The sequence below is a fragment of the Podarcis tiliguerta genome (assembly GCF_965153285.1).
Source record: "Podarcis tiliguerta genome assembly, chromosome: 5".
Classification (NCBI taxonomy): domain Eukaryota; kingdom Metazoa; phylum Chordata; class Lepidosauria; order Squamata; family Lacertidae; genus Podarcis; species Podarcis tiliguerta.
The window spans coordinates 70,211,307-70,224,885 of record NC_139538.1 but is presented as its reverse complement, the minus strand read 5'-3'; the positions used below and the strand labels follow the sequence as shown (position 1 = coordinate 70,224,885).

General features: G+C 42.3%; 1 protein-coding gene across 11 annotated transcripts in view; it reads right to left on the bottom strand.

Annotated features, from left to right (window-relative positions):
* Nucleotides 1-13,579, bottom strand: part of CTNNA3 (catenin alpha 3) — a 528,228-nt gene that overhangs the window by 170,057 nt on the left and 344,592 nt on the right. Inside the window, exon 11 of one of the 11 annotated variants that reach the window (XM_083439954.1) lies at nucleotides 7,365-7,502. The exons of the other annotated variants lie outside the window; for them this stretch is intronic. Within the exon in view, the coding sequence (XP_083296080.1) occupies nucleotides 7,425-7,502 (78 nt within the window). The 3' untranslated portion in view covers nucleotides 7,365-7,424. Of the gene's footprint in view, nucleotides 1-7,364; nucleotides 7,503-13,579 lie in introns of those variants that run through there. 11 annotated transcript variants of the gene reach the window in all.

Genomic DNA, 13,579 nt, shown 5'->3' with positions numbered 1-13,579 from the left:
GTTAGCTTATAAAAACAGTTTAAGAAAACGCCTTAGTCAAATCAATACTGTATCTAATGGAGATGCTGTGAGAGGATGTATACAAGAAACAGATCGATTCTGGAATATTCCATAGGCTAGATTCAACTAAATAGTTGCACTAGCTAACAGGTTGTGCTAGCACAGATATGCTCACTTCCTCTCCTTGTGTCCTTATCCCCATCAGCTCTGAGGGGTTGGAATAACCCCCAGAACAGCTCATGAGAACAGAGGAGGTTGTTCCATCCATTTGGGAGAAATGTTTGCACTGATGGAAGGATCATAACAGAGCAATGCTGAATTCCTCCCCTTGTCTTTTATCACTCAGACATTGCAGTGCTTACAACCCATTATTACATTGGCCTGGATCCAGAACAAGTTGGTTGCACTTAGGCCCCATTGAAATAATAATAACAAACCTGAGCACCATTGATTCCAATGGGGCCTAACTGTGAAGAACATGCTGTGACCCAACTCATAATAATTTCACAATGACTGCAAAACAAAACTCCAAGTGCTCTACTGGAAGAGCCTGATTCCCTTCAAGGAATGTTCAAGTTTGAAGCCTCGCTGACGTGAATGAGGCTTCTGCCAACAAAACACTTTATATCTAGGTAACATTTGGAAACAAAACTTTCCAGCTCAGACTTCTGAGTTGGACAGAACGCATGTGCGCAAGAGATAGGGAGCAGAAACATATGGGTGTCAATGCAGAAGGATGGAATCCTGCCTACAAATGCAAAAATAGACTAAATCAAGTCAGATGCTGGACAGCTTTGGTAGCTTTATGCCAATGTTAGGCTCCCATTTGTCTTACCTGGCATACACTACTCCCATTACTTACAGGGTACAGCCGTCCATATCAACGCTTCTGCTGCAGTAATGTGCAAGATGCAGATACAGCAAATCCTCCCCCTCCCCACAGTGTTTCAACTGCAAAATCTGTTGTCTTCATCAGCAGTTGGCAAATGTAAGAATCCAAGGAGGAGTAATAAGCATTCTTGCTCAAATGTGGCAATGCCAACCCATCTTGTGCTTTAATTTATATGCTAAATTTGCCCATCTGAAATCTCTTAATGGGTGTTGGGAAGAAGCTAACCATTACCAATGCCTCAGCTGATTTGTTTTCATGTATTACGGTACTGTTAAAAAAAATTCATAGAGCACAAGCACAACAACGGCAATTTATCATCTCAGTGCTCCTGTCCTTGTGTTGTTTTATTGCTATAGTTTGCTATAGTTGTGGGCCTCTCACCTGCTCAAGCAGTACAAACTTTGACTTAAAGGGGAAACATTTTACAATCCTGTGCCAGATTTAATCAAATTGTGGCTTCCACATACATTTGGAACTCTGATCCCTTGTTTAAATCCCACCAGCTATGCAAGAATTACTGAAGTTGGCCACAGACGATCCTTTACTATAAGAGAGCCACATGTAAGCTTATGGAATACATGCACTGACCTAGAATGAGGTGGCCTAGATGAGGTGGTAAAACTGTTCCTGAAGTACAGCTGAGCCAAAATGCCTTTTTCTCACCCTACTTCTGGGGAAAGAAGGCCCCTCTGCAGAATTTTATTCAGAATTTTCTCCAGTTTTATGTTGTGGCAGGCACCCCCCTCCCGACAGCAGAATGACACAAGGTCCAGGGTGCAAAATAGTGGCTAAGTTGCCAACACAGTTGCTGCTGTTACACTTATAGTCAGCGCTTCCCCCCCAAGGGTGTACTCAATGGTACACAGTACCACCACAGCAGCACCTCTTTTTGTTGTTGTTAAAAAGTGTGACACTTACTGTAACAACTTCATGGCGAGTACCGTCACCTATTTTTCTAGAAAAAAGCACTGCTTACATCAGCACCAACACACACACACACACACACACACACCCGAAGAGAAAAAGAATTTGTGCTCCCACCACTGCTAATAGTGAGCCCTACTCCTGAGCAGCTGTTGAAGGATTTATCCTCCCACTGCCCACAAATAGGGAGCAACATTTTGAGATGCCATTTGCATACAGCTCTATCCTAGACGATATCAGGATAGAGATTGTATAATTGGATGCTTCTACCTTGCGGGGTGGGGGGATATCCTGCACATAGAAAATTAGATGTCAGAGATAAGGTTTCTTAGCCTAGACCTCTCTCTGAGAAGGGGGACCATTCAATCTTATACTCTGCCTTGAATGTTGTAGAGCAGCCTTTCTCAACCTGTGGGTCCCCAGATGTTGTTGAACTACAACTCTCATCACCCTTAGCTAGCAAGGCCAGAGCTCAGGGATGATGGGAGTTGTAGTCCAACATCATCTGGGGACCCACAGGTTGAGAACCACTGTTGTAGAGAGACATCCAACAGAGCTCCAGAGGAAGATCTCTGCTCGCGTGTTAGGATTTCCTGTTCCTCTCTTACCCAAGAAACCTCATGTGCTGCCTGCAAATAGGCCCTGGAGGATCCCCCAACCCTATGGGGTAGATTTGGGGGACACACAGAGGGAATGGTGAATCCATTCTGCTAATGGTGTCCATTCCTGTGGTGAACAGGTATCATTCACACTGTCCAGGAACAGTTTTGCCACTAATCAACAGGCTTGTCAGGAAACAAAAGACACAATTCCTTTCCATTCTTACACTAAGCTACACCTTGAACCAATTGCGAAATTTGGTACTTTGCAATCTGATATTTTCATCATGCTGCCTAGAGGAATCCTGACTGCAAACCCACATTATGTAGCTCAAGTCATTTATGTTTGTTCTGCCTACATAGAAAGAAAACCGTCGTGAGTAAATGAGGACAAGGAGTACACAATGAGAACTGCTGAATTTATGGTCCTATTAATTTCTACGGAAACAAGTTTAGTTATTCTTGAACTTTCCTCAAATAAAGTAAGGATCTGGTCAGTATTATTTTGCTTTAATTAAATATAGATTTACTGGATGCACTTACACGAAACTCAAATTACATGTTGAAAATAGGCTTGTTAATAAGAGCAAAATAACAAGCTTTGCATTAGCCTATTGCTATGATTGAATCTAAGCTCAAAATGCCACCAAATATAGAGATATTTCCAATTTTAATATGATTGTGATTGCTAATAAATGGAACACAAATATTCCCTAGTAAACAAATATGATTCTTTTCTTATTTTTAGAAAAAGGGCTTGGTATCAGTACTATTAGAACTTTTTATTATCTAGATCTATGAACTTTAAAAATAATGAGATGAATCCACAGAAGGCTTCATCTCCTATGGTCTCTGATGAACAAGAAAGGAAATTTGACCTTATAAACTAGGGGAGGGAAGGAAATAATGCAATTTTGAGTGCAATTACCTTTACACTTCCTTTTAGCATACACTGCAATATTCTATCTTGTCTTGCAGAGACATGATGGCTTTTGACACTCCATTCCAAACCACATAAATTAACAAGCAAGGGTCAAAAGTGCTATAAGGTGGGAGATACATGATCAGATCTCCCAACCTTTTTTCCTTTTACATCAAAGGAGGAGAAGGGAGCAACTAATGGCCAAACTATATGTGACTTTTATTACATAGTTTACTCTGGATTGCAAGTTTTTTTCCTCTTTCTCCTGTGCTAGCAATTATGAAAGAAAAAGCTTTCATTCAAGGGCAAACTGTATGATAAATGTCATCTGTCATTTAGTCTTAATTCAGTCAAGGAAGAACTGCTGGGGGAGAGGTCAGTGAATACCTCCCCCCTCCCCAGTAAACCAAGAAAATCTTTAATGAAAAATATTTCAAACAAACCAACAAACAAAAATGGTTCTGGGACTAAGCCTTGGTTTGGAAGGTGCAGAATGTCCACTTGCAGCGTGGCCACCTGGGTGTTTGTCTGTTCTTTTTATAAGGGTGGCTTTGGCAACAGCCACAGGGGACAGTGTTCCTACAACTTCCCAATCCTGTTTCAGAAGAACCCCTTCCTTCCCTCTGCCCCAGTACTTGAGGGTAGTCACCTCTCTCCAGGGATTTGGCCAGAACAAGGTAAATGTTGGGGAATGGCTCCCCCTGAACTCTGAGCCTTTTCCCTCTTTGCCTCCATATGGAGGTCTCCATCCTTCCCCCTGTCCCAGTACCTGAGGCAAGTGCCCGCTGTCTGGGCTCCAGTCCCTCCCAGGATGAGGCAGCTCCCAGACTGAATATTTTCCTCGCTGATCTTAGCATCTTTCCCCACTTTGCCTCCATACGGGCATCTCCGCTCCATCCCGGCCGGCCTAGCCCAGAAGCAGCAGCCAAAGTCTCCTTCCTCTCTGAAATAAGTTGGGAGGAAATAAGTTAATGGGAGGAAACTTTGGCTGGTCCCTCTGCACCAAACAGGGCCAGGAAGGAGCCATTCCTGCACGGAGAAGGGGCAGTGAGAAAGAGGCGCGAGGGATGGCATTTGGGAATCGCAGGGATGTCCTCTGGTCCTTTATCCTGGGAGCTGGAGTTGGAGCCTCATCCCTAGAGGTGTGGCCCTGTGGAGGAAACAGGATATTGTTTGGGCTCTCATGTCAATAGGCTCTCACTTTCCTTGGATTCCCCAATTACCCTATGGCCACACCATGCTGCTGGTTAAATTCATAGTGCATAAAACCGCTGGTGGCTTGCAGTTGTACTCTGCATCCATCTGGGAACTGTAGTGCCACATGCGAGCTGAGACAGGGAATAGCCAGTGGTGGTGGAGGCCCTGTGTTGTCACAGAGATTACATATGGGAAATGCCAGGGAACCCAGAAGTCTAAACTGACAGATCCTGGCTTATGTTTTTCAGCAGGACTCGGGGACCACCCTGGACCCTCAGCCTTTCGCTGTTGCCTCCTTGCATCAAATTAAAGAGTTCAAGGAGCCTCTTTGTAAAGGTCACACGCAGTGATGGTGCAAACAAATAAATCTCACTACATTCCTGCCCCATGCAAGTTAAAACCTGCTAGAGACATTTCCCTTGAAACTGTAGGCTGTGTACCCACCATACATTTGGGGTTCATCCCCACTTCCCCTTAGGTCATGTGCCCAGCAAGCACAGGTGTGTTAACAGATTTGCTCCTTGCTAGACCATCCAGCCTGGTATGCAAAAGTCAGCCCAGGGATTCCTTGTCTGGCACAGTTCTGCAGCTTCTCTTTTCACTGATATCCCAATTAATCAAATTTTTTACCATTGATCAATTCCTAGCATGGGGGTGGGGCTCCTGTAAATCTATAACAGCATTTCTCCTGTACAGTTTTTAATGCCTCTATTGTTGTGAACCAATGCATGATTGTAAAGTAAGTAAAGCTTATTTTTAAAGTTCCCCAGTTGATGCCTGGTAAAGGGAGGGAAGGCAGCTAACTTCTTTTTAACAATGTTTATTGTGAAATATTATTTGATTGTTGGCATATCGAAAGCAACCCGTTGCTCTATTTTCTTTATTTAGTTTTAACATGTGCCAGTCATGCCCTTCTCCTCTTTCAGGGAAGGGCACATTCAGACAGCAACTGGGACATCCCAGAAGACATGCAAGGCCCTGGGCAGCATGGATTCCTCCAGCGACTTGGAAGGACTTTACAATTAAGAAAGGCAAGACTGGAATGCCACGGAAGACGGAGTTTCGCTTTTGTCCATCAGCTTGTGTGCTGGCAACGGAGACCATTCTCTTGAAGCGTGGCCCTGTGAAGGAAGGAGGACTTGGTATCCTCCTGGCAGATGTGGGGAATGGATGCCCAGTGCCTCTGCCCTGACATTGCTTCCAAAGAAAGCTTGGCCCACCCACTTCAGGACAAGAGCATCTCCTTTCTGCTCTCAAGCAGGAAGGTTCTTCTCCCATTCTCTGTTGACACTCAACTTGTAGGGTATTCTCCCACTCCCATGCAAATCTTTCCTTGCTCATAACCTGTTCTTTTTACGCAGAGTGCTTCTGCAGGAGCCACAGCAGTGCACAAAGGAGATCCTGGAAGAAAGAAGGGTGGACCTCCTGTTTTAACCCTTTGTGTATCGGCAAATTCAGTCTAATTAAATCCAATCTATGTTCCTTTCTTCAAGCAAAATTATAGAAGATGCAGAATTCTTCTTACCCTTTTATTTCTGTTTGAATATTTTTAGTTGAGAATCTCCTGCTGATGGTAGGCAGTTCAAGGCTTCATCCCGCAGAGTCTCGGTGCAGCCAAGAGTGCTCTCAACCGCTCTCTCCCCCACCCCTTTGCCCTTCAGCAGCGGTTTTTCTAGGGATGGTGGGAGATTTGGTGCTATGCCGGAATCCTTGACACTCCGCACACCCTTGCAGAGCTTTTGTAAGAGGGGCGCCTTGCCTTGGTCGCTCCCCTCTGACCTCTGTGGGGCTCAGGTCTGTCCAGAGATCAGACCTGTACTCCCTGTTCTGTTGGCAGGAAACCGGAAGTCTCATCAGTGAATACTTACTTAAGCACCATTTCCATGATCTACATCCTCTGTCTGAAGCTACTATTGGTTCCACCAGAAACAAAGCACACAAACACACACAATGCCTAATAACAGCACCAGGGGGGCCATTTTGATCAGGGAAATAGTACGGGGGGGGAGAGCTAGTACAACTGGTACTCACCTGAAGGGTAGATTTACATTGCCTGCATAGGGTCATTGGACTGGGTTGGGCTCTGACTCCACCCAGGGACAAAGACTTGGAATGTAGGCTTGGCTCCCAAGTCAGTCGGTTTACAGACTTGTGGAACAAGTTAATTTTTGTGCTTTACATTCTTGATGTGGAAATGTGAGAAATAAACTTAAAACTGGGAAAATGAGAAACTGAGAGAAACCAAAATTGACAGATTGAAAGCTGTTGGAATATCTTGTCCAAGAAGCCCTGCCTAGAGACCTCATTACTATCATCAGGTGTAAGGCAAAAATGTTTCTGTTCTCCCCGGCTTTCAATAACTACTAAAGGAAGCACTTTCAGCTTACAGTAGTTTGATTTCACCATCTGTTTTGCTGTTTAACTTTGTTGTTTTAATTTGGGATGATAATAATATTTTTTGTGTCTTATCATGCTAGCTGCTGTTGGAACATTAATCTATGTTGAAAGAGTAGGGTTTAATTATGTATAACAAGCAATCAAGCAATTATTGCGGTATACTGTAGTATATCCCCACCAAATTTTCAGCACCCCCAAATACAATTCTTGTTAGCATTTTTACTTTTTGATGTTATATTGTGCCTCTTTGAGTCTTGGAAAAAAACTGGTCCTATGAATACATAAATCCCACTGAAAATAGAAATTACTTCTAAAAAGAGATGGATAAGATTGTGCTGTGAGGTTAGCAATGTCACATTATTTTTTCTCATCAAACAGAACTTTATTGTAAAGGTGCTCAATTAAGCACAGCCAACTAGAAGTGGCAAACCTTTAGAATACCCCTGTGCACATCAAATAGCTATCCATTGAATGGTTTCCTGGGGTCTTCCTACTATGAAGCGGAGTGATTTATTACTGCAGCAAATAAATGTATTGGTTTTACTTTTCCCCATGCAGATTGCATGACAAGCTGGAAGACATTAACAGAAAAAAGAATAGTTATCTATTTATTTACTATTAAATTTATATACCACTCAAAAGATCACAGGGTGGTTTATCGCATAAAAATAAAAAATTAAAACACAAAATAGTATCATAATAATAACAACCAACAATCCCCTTCCACAAACACATATTTTATTTGTTACATTCTTACTAAATATTTTATTTGTTAAGTTATTACTGAAATGCATCTACAAATTAAACTGTAACTGTTCTAACCACACGTTAAAAGGAAAACTTTCTGTTAATGACACAAATTCTTCTTCTTCTTTTTCACAGCTCCTCTCATTTATGTTTGAATATTATATAATTGCAAAACAAATTAAAAATACATGAAATAAAAAAGCAATCACAAAGAAGTACACTAATTATATGCACTGTTTTGAATAAGCAAGTGTCAAAGGCATAATTTGTCCATAATATAAATGATATGATTGACTGCATGGGCTGGCTGTAGAAATTAGCTTCAGGTAAAGCATCTGTCTCCAGTTATTAGCAGCCAAAGAGACAGAGACCCTTGTGGCTATAAACAGGCAAGAAGAACTTTTAGTTACAGGCAAATGTACTGTACCCTCTAACAGTTTATTAAAGGGCAAAAAAAAATCAGTTTCATTCCAAAAAACTTCCAATTCTAAACTGCTCGCATGAATTCTAGCAACCCTCCACTATCATGAATATTTGAGTGTGCGCACGCTTGCAAATAATCAGCATTGCTCAGCATTTTATCCCAGTTCACAAATGAAGTTCTGTGTTGAGAAGCTACCAGGCAGTGGCAGAGCTTCATGCTCCGGCACCGGGGGTCGGAGAGCAGGCAGGGGCAGGACTGGCGCACCGCCCGCAGGGGCATGGCGCGCGTCCTGGGGGCATGGCACCCAGCCCCGATGGCACCCCACCGGGATTGCGCTGCCGGGGGCAGTGCACTCCCCCCGCACTCCTCTTCCTCTACCAGTGCTACCAGGCAGTGCTGGCCCAAGCTATTTTGGCACCTGAGGCAAACCACAAAATGGTGTGTGTCCCATCCCCCTACACCCAGGGCAGAAGAGGTGAGTGAAGATCCTACACTGGGAACAATGGGAAAATAAAGACCTACACTGGGGACAAGGGTGGGAGGAGACCACCAGCGCCTCCTATTCACCAAGCGGCTACTGTAGAGGTGGCATGGGGGCAGATTTGGCTTTCCAAGGAGCACACAAGATATATCAAGACACGTCAAAATGGAATGCAAGTACATTAAAAAAAAAATCACAAATGTCACAAATATATCGCAAAAGAAACAAAATAGAACCCCCAGAATCATTCACCTATGTACTCAATCTATGCAAATCGATGCAAAACTAATCTAAACATGAGGATAGAAGGGATAAAATAAGGTGACTGGTATTTTGGAAAAGAAGATTCCATAAAAGAAGATTCAGCAGAGTCCAGTGTTCTGGCTATGTACTATTAAAGAATTATTTAGAATGACTGTAGAACAAAATTTCATAAATATTAATGAGAGGCTGTTTCATTCCAAATTATTTCTGCATGTCTTTATGGTTTCTAGGTGAGTAAACCTCTACACAAAACCTGAATGGATGTAGTACATTTCCAAACTCTACACCTTTGAGAAAATATACCCCTGGGCCATGAATTTCTGCATGGGTGAGGGCTGTCCTTGAGACACACATCAATATTGCCTTGCAGGCATTATATGTTTTCCTCTTCCGAAAAGACATTTGAGGTCACTCTGAAATCAAAGGACCACAGCAGCAAGGCCATGCTTTCAAAGAATATTACTTCCCCACTTCCTAGCAAGAGAAAAACTAATGTGGCTGAGGCAGGCACACGCATGCATTTTTACCAGACAACATCTGAATAGACACAGGGATGCCAGGTAATTGAATTAGCCAGCTAAAGAGCCAATAAAATAGCAAGGAAAGGAAATAGCTCGCATAATGACTGTTAATTTTAAAAACTGCTGTTGTTAAAATCAATTGGGTACAACATGGTTCTCAGCTATAGAACACTAGATTCTGCATTCAAATGAATTAAATTATAACTTACAGAAAAAAGGAAAGAAAAGGCACACAGGAGCTGGTTCCCAGTGGTAAAATACAGAAAAGGTACAAAATATGAGTCACACTTTCTCTGGGAGATGCACCAAATCCCTACATTTTAAAAGGTTTTCAGATTTAAAAAAATGGTTTTAATTGTGTTTTTGGTATTGTTCAGCTGCTTTGTTGTTTGCCACCCTAGGTGCCTTTGGGAGGAAGAGCAGGACAGAAATTTAATGAATAATAATAAGATTTAACAATGTAGGTATTGTAAGATTAACGTAAGCTAAAGGACCCCTCGATGGTTAAGTCCAGTAAACTGAAACTATGGGGTGCAGTGCTCATATCTGCTTTCAGGCCGAGGGAGCCAGCATTTATCCGCAGACAGCTTTTCCAGGTCATGTGGCCAGCATAACTAAACTGTTTCTGGTGCAACAGAATACCGTGATGAGTGCCAAAGTGCAGAGAAATGCTGTTTACCTTCCTGCCACTGTCTTACCTATTTATCTACTCACGCTGGTATGGGGGGAGCTCCATAAGGCTTGGTAGTTAGACCACATCGCCACCCGTTTCCCTTTTGTGGGTATTGTAGCTATAATATTGAGATGGATGGAAATATTAAATAACTAAAACAAAAATATAGGTTGCAGGCTCAGGTGTAGTGAACCTGGGTTCACCAGGGGCATGAGGGTACCTATAAGGACAGGGCAACAGCTTGGGATTGAAATGGCCACAACCTTTATTGATTACAGATGGAAGTAGGCTTTGGCATAGGCATTAGGTATGTATCTGGCATCAGTTAAGCCCGATTGTTGGCTGATTGGTCCATTAGGGTAAATTCTGGGACCCCCCATGACACAGATCAAATGGGGCAAACCCACCAAGTCTCTACTTAGGGTGTTTTATGGCATATTAGCCCCTCTGTCTGGGCCTTACAATAAACTTTCTCCATGGACCCCTTTACCCGGGTTCCCTAAACCTTTGTTCCAGTTTGGATTAAGGATCCAGGCCAATGCATTTTCTGCCAAAAGTTATGACAGTTGCTATGAGGTAGCCAAAACCTCCAGGCAAGCCCAATTTTTATGCAGGCAGATTCCTCCCTGGCCCCAAATATGGTGACAGATAGATTCCACAGCAAGGTTGCTTTCAGGCACTGCCAAGATATGCGGCGGGGGGGGGGGGGGGGACTTCCATTGCCAACTGTGCTGCCCCCTCAAAGCACAACCAGAATATATGGTATGCGGGTGGACCTGAGTGGAGTTAATTATTAATTATAAAGCCTGTACTTCTAGATTGCACCAGCTTTATTATGGAGCTCATGTTATGCAGCAAGATGCATTTCCAGTCTATTCCCCAGGACATTGTCTGAAGAATAAAGGGAGTTCCAATAATATAAAAGGCCATTCCTGCAGTAGAATACTCTCGCAAGTCACAATACACCTTTTAAAACATGTAATTTCAATCTAAATATTTTCCTTCATTACTGTTTACTAAAGACTTCTTTTTTTTGTAGTCCCTAGTTCATTCCTTTTTGCTTTTATTGAAAACAATACTCACACAACAAACTGAATGGATCTTTCGGCTGCTTGGTATTGTGTCCTACTACATTGCAAGGCAAGCTTATTTTTTAAAATTGGTAGTTTCTGATCAAAGGAGGTAACTCTCTAATAGTAATGCTATTCTGCTTTACCCATGGCACTTCTAGCATTCTGTTTCTTGTCTCTTCCAAAAACAACAACAACATAATACATTAAAATACACTGATTTTGTAAAGGGATCATGCAAAATGGGGAAAATAAAGAAAAGACTTTCTGGCGCAAAAAAGAATTCAAATATTCTGATACAAAGGGATATGAGAGAGACAGAAAACGACCCCAACACACTTTTGTGAATTTGCTGTGGACTTTAAAGGAGTGTCCAGCTTTACGTACATCTTTCATTAACAGAATTTCCTACAAATGATATAAGCTTCTGGACATATGAAGAAAAGCAGTATTGCTTGAATAAACAATTATTTCACCAGAGTTTTCAAACCTAATATTATAAATGGCAAGGAGGACTCTGCAACAAAATGATGCAATGTATCTCTGGTATATTTGTGCTTCCTGTGTCTCTGGCTGAGGGGGCTGGAAAATAAACATTAGGCTCTAAGACTCCTTAGATCTTGCATCACATGGTAAATGTATTTTTAGTTTTTGAATATTTAAAGCCAGTCTGCATGCTAGTCAACAGAGCATGCGGCTTCTGTATGGAATTGAATGCTTTGCTTGCTCAGGGAGGCAGTCTGAGGGCAATTTAATTAGCTGCACCTCGCACCTGAAATATAAAATTATACCACACTGCAGGGCTGATATAAGCACCGCCCTCAAACCCGCAACAAGGTGTTGTGGCTAGGGGGTGGAGAAGGAAGTAGTCTGTATGTGAGATGCTTCTAACCCAGCAAGTGTTAAAATATAAGGTTGGCTAGCTTCCTGTGTTGTGATGATCACCTGGGTGATGGACCATTAAGAGAACAAAGGAAAGGGAACTCTGTGTGAGAAGACAAATGGGTGGGACCTCTCCATCAACTCAGAGAGTCTTTAAACTCTATTATCTGAGCTGGAAGAAAAGCTGCTGGCCCTTAAGAATCTCCCTAGTCCACATCCTTCACTGGCCCTGCTCTACACTGTCCTTGAATGTTTTTCTCTGGCTAGAATTCTGCCCTTCATCTGATAATGCATCTTGCTTGGCTGGATGAAGAACAGAGAGGGTTGTGTGAGTGTGCATAGAAATATATGCTTCTGGTCTCACCCACCACTGGCATGTGGTGCCCAGAACAGAAGGCAGCCCTCAGGGTGAAAATGTTTCTCCATCACTAACTTGTGAGGGCAATTCACCTTGAAATCCTTTAAATAAATGAACAGTTTGCTCTTGCCATGGAGTATTTCACTTCTGCATTTAAATGACAGTGGTATTAAAACTATTGGTGTTTGAAAGTGAGTTAGTAGTACAGCCAGTGTGGAAGTAAAGTACTTGAGTATGGAAGTTATGACTGGAATAAACTATTGCATTTTGACAGTATGGGTGCAAATGTATTGCCAGGTGAATGCATAGATACTATTCTCACTAGGAGGGCCACCTTTTCTTTACCTGTTCCTGAGGTTGCGTACCTCAATCGAGAAAGCAATTAAGATGCAAAAGAGGCATGGAATTGGAGATTCTGATTATCTGGGTCACCAGTACTTTAATTCCTTTCTTAAAAGATTTTTGGTTCTTGTAAGAGAGAGCCCAGGAACAAGTAGCTGGACAGGTGTGGAATTCTCAAATAAGAGAGTTGACCAACTGAGGATGCAGAAGGTGTTCTCAGTACTTCTAATCTCTCCTGCATTCTACGTCATGCTTCTCAATACTGTGCACACACAACTGCCATCAGCAGTCCTACACGGAAAGTTCTTGTTGGCTAAACTTGACATGGACAGACAGTCTTTTAAATAGAGAAAGCCTCCCAACAGAAGACGTGTCTTCTGAAAGAGTCATAGAATTGTAGAGTTGGAAGGTGCCCCAAGAGTCACCTAGGGCAACTCTCTGCAATGCACAGCAATCTGTCCTCTGCAAGAAAAGGGCACCCTCATGAAGATTCTTATTCCTCTTTGTGCCCCTCTCTTCCACCCACCACACATTATCGCTGGCCCCAACCTGAGGCACCGTGATTCTAAGCTCGTCCTACCTTGTGTTTAGTTTAACAGTGTTAGAAAGGAAATTAAGAAAACGGTTAAGCGATGTAAGCAACAGGTATATAAAAAAAATCTCCCTAATTAAAACAGCAGCTCCCTTCATTAATACTCAAAATGGTCTTCGCAAAAAATATTTACCTTTCTATTATTTACTAAGTTATTTGCATTTCTAAGCTGTGTACATAAAATAGATCCATAGAAAATTGGAAAAGAAAACAACAAAAACTATTATAAAACCAGAATAGTATATGCCAGTCCTAAATATGCTATACTGGCAGAAAGTTGCACTGATTTCAGCT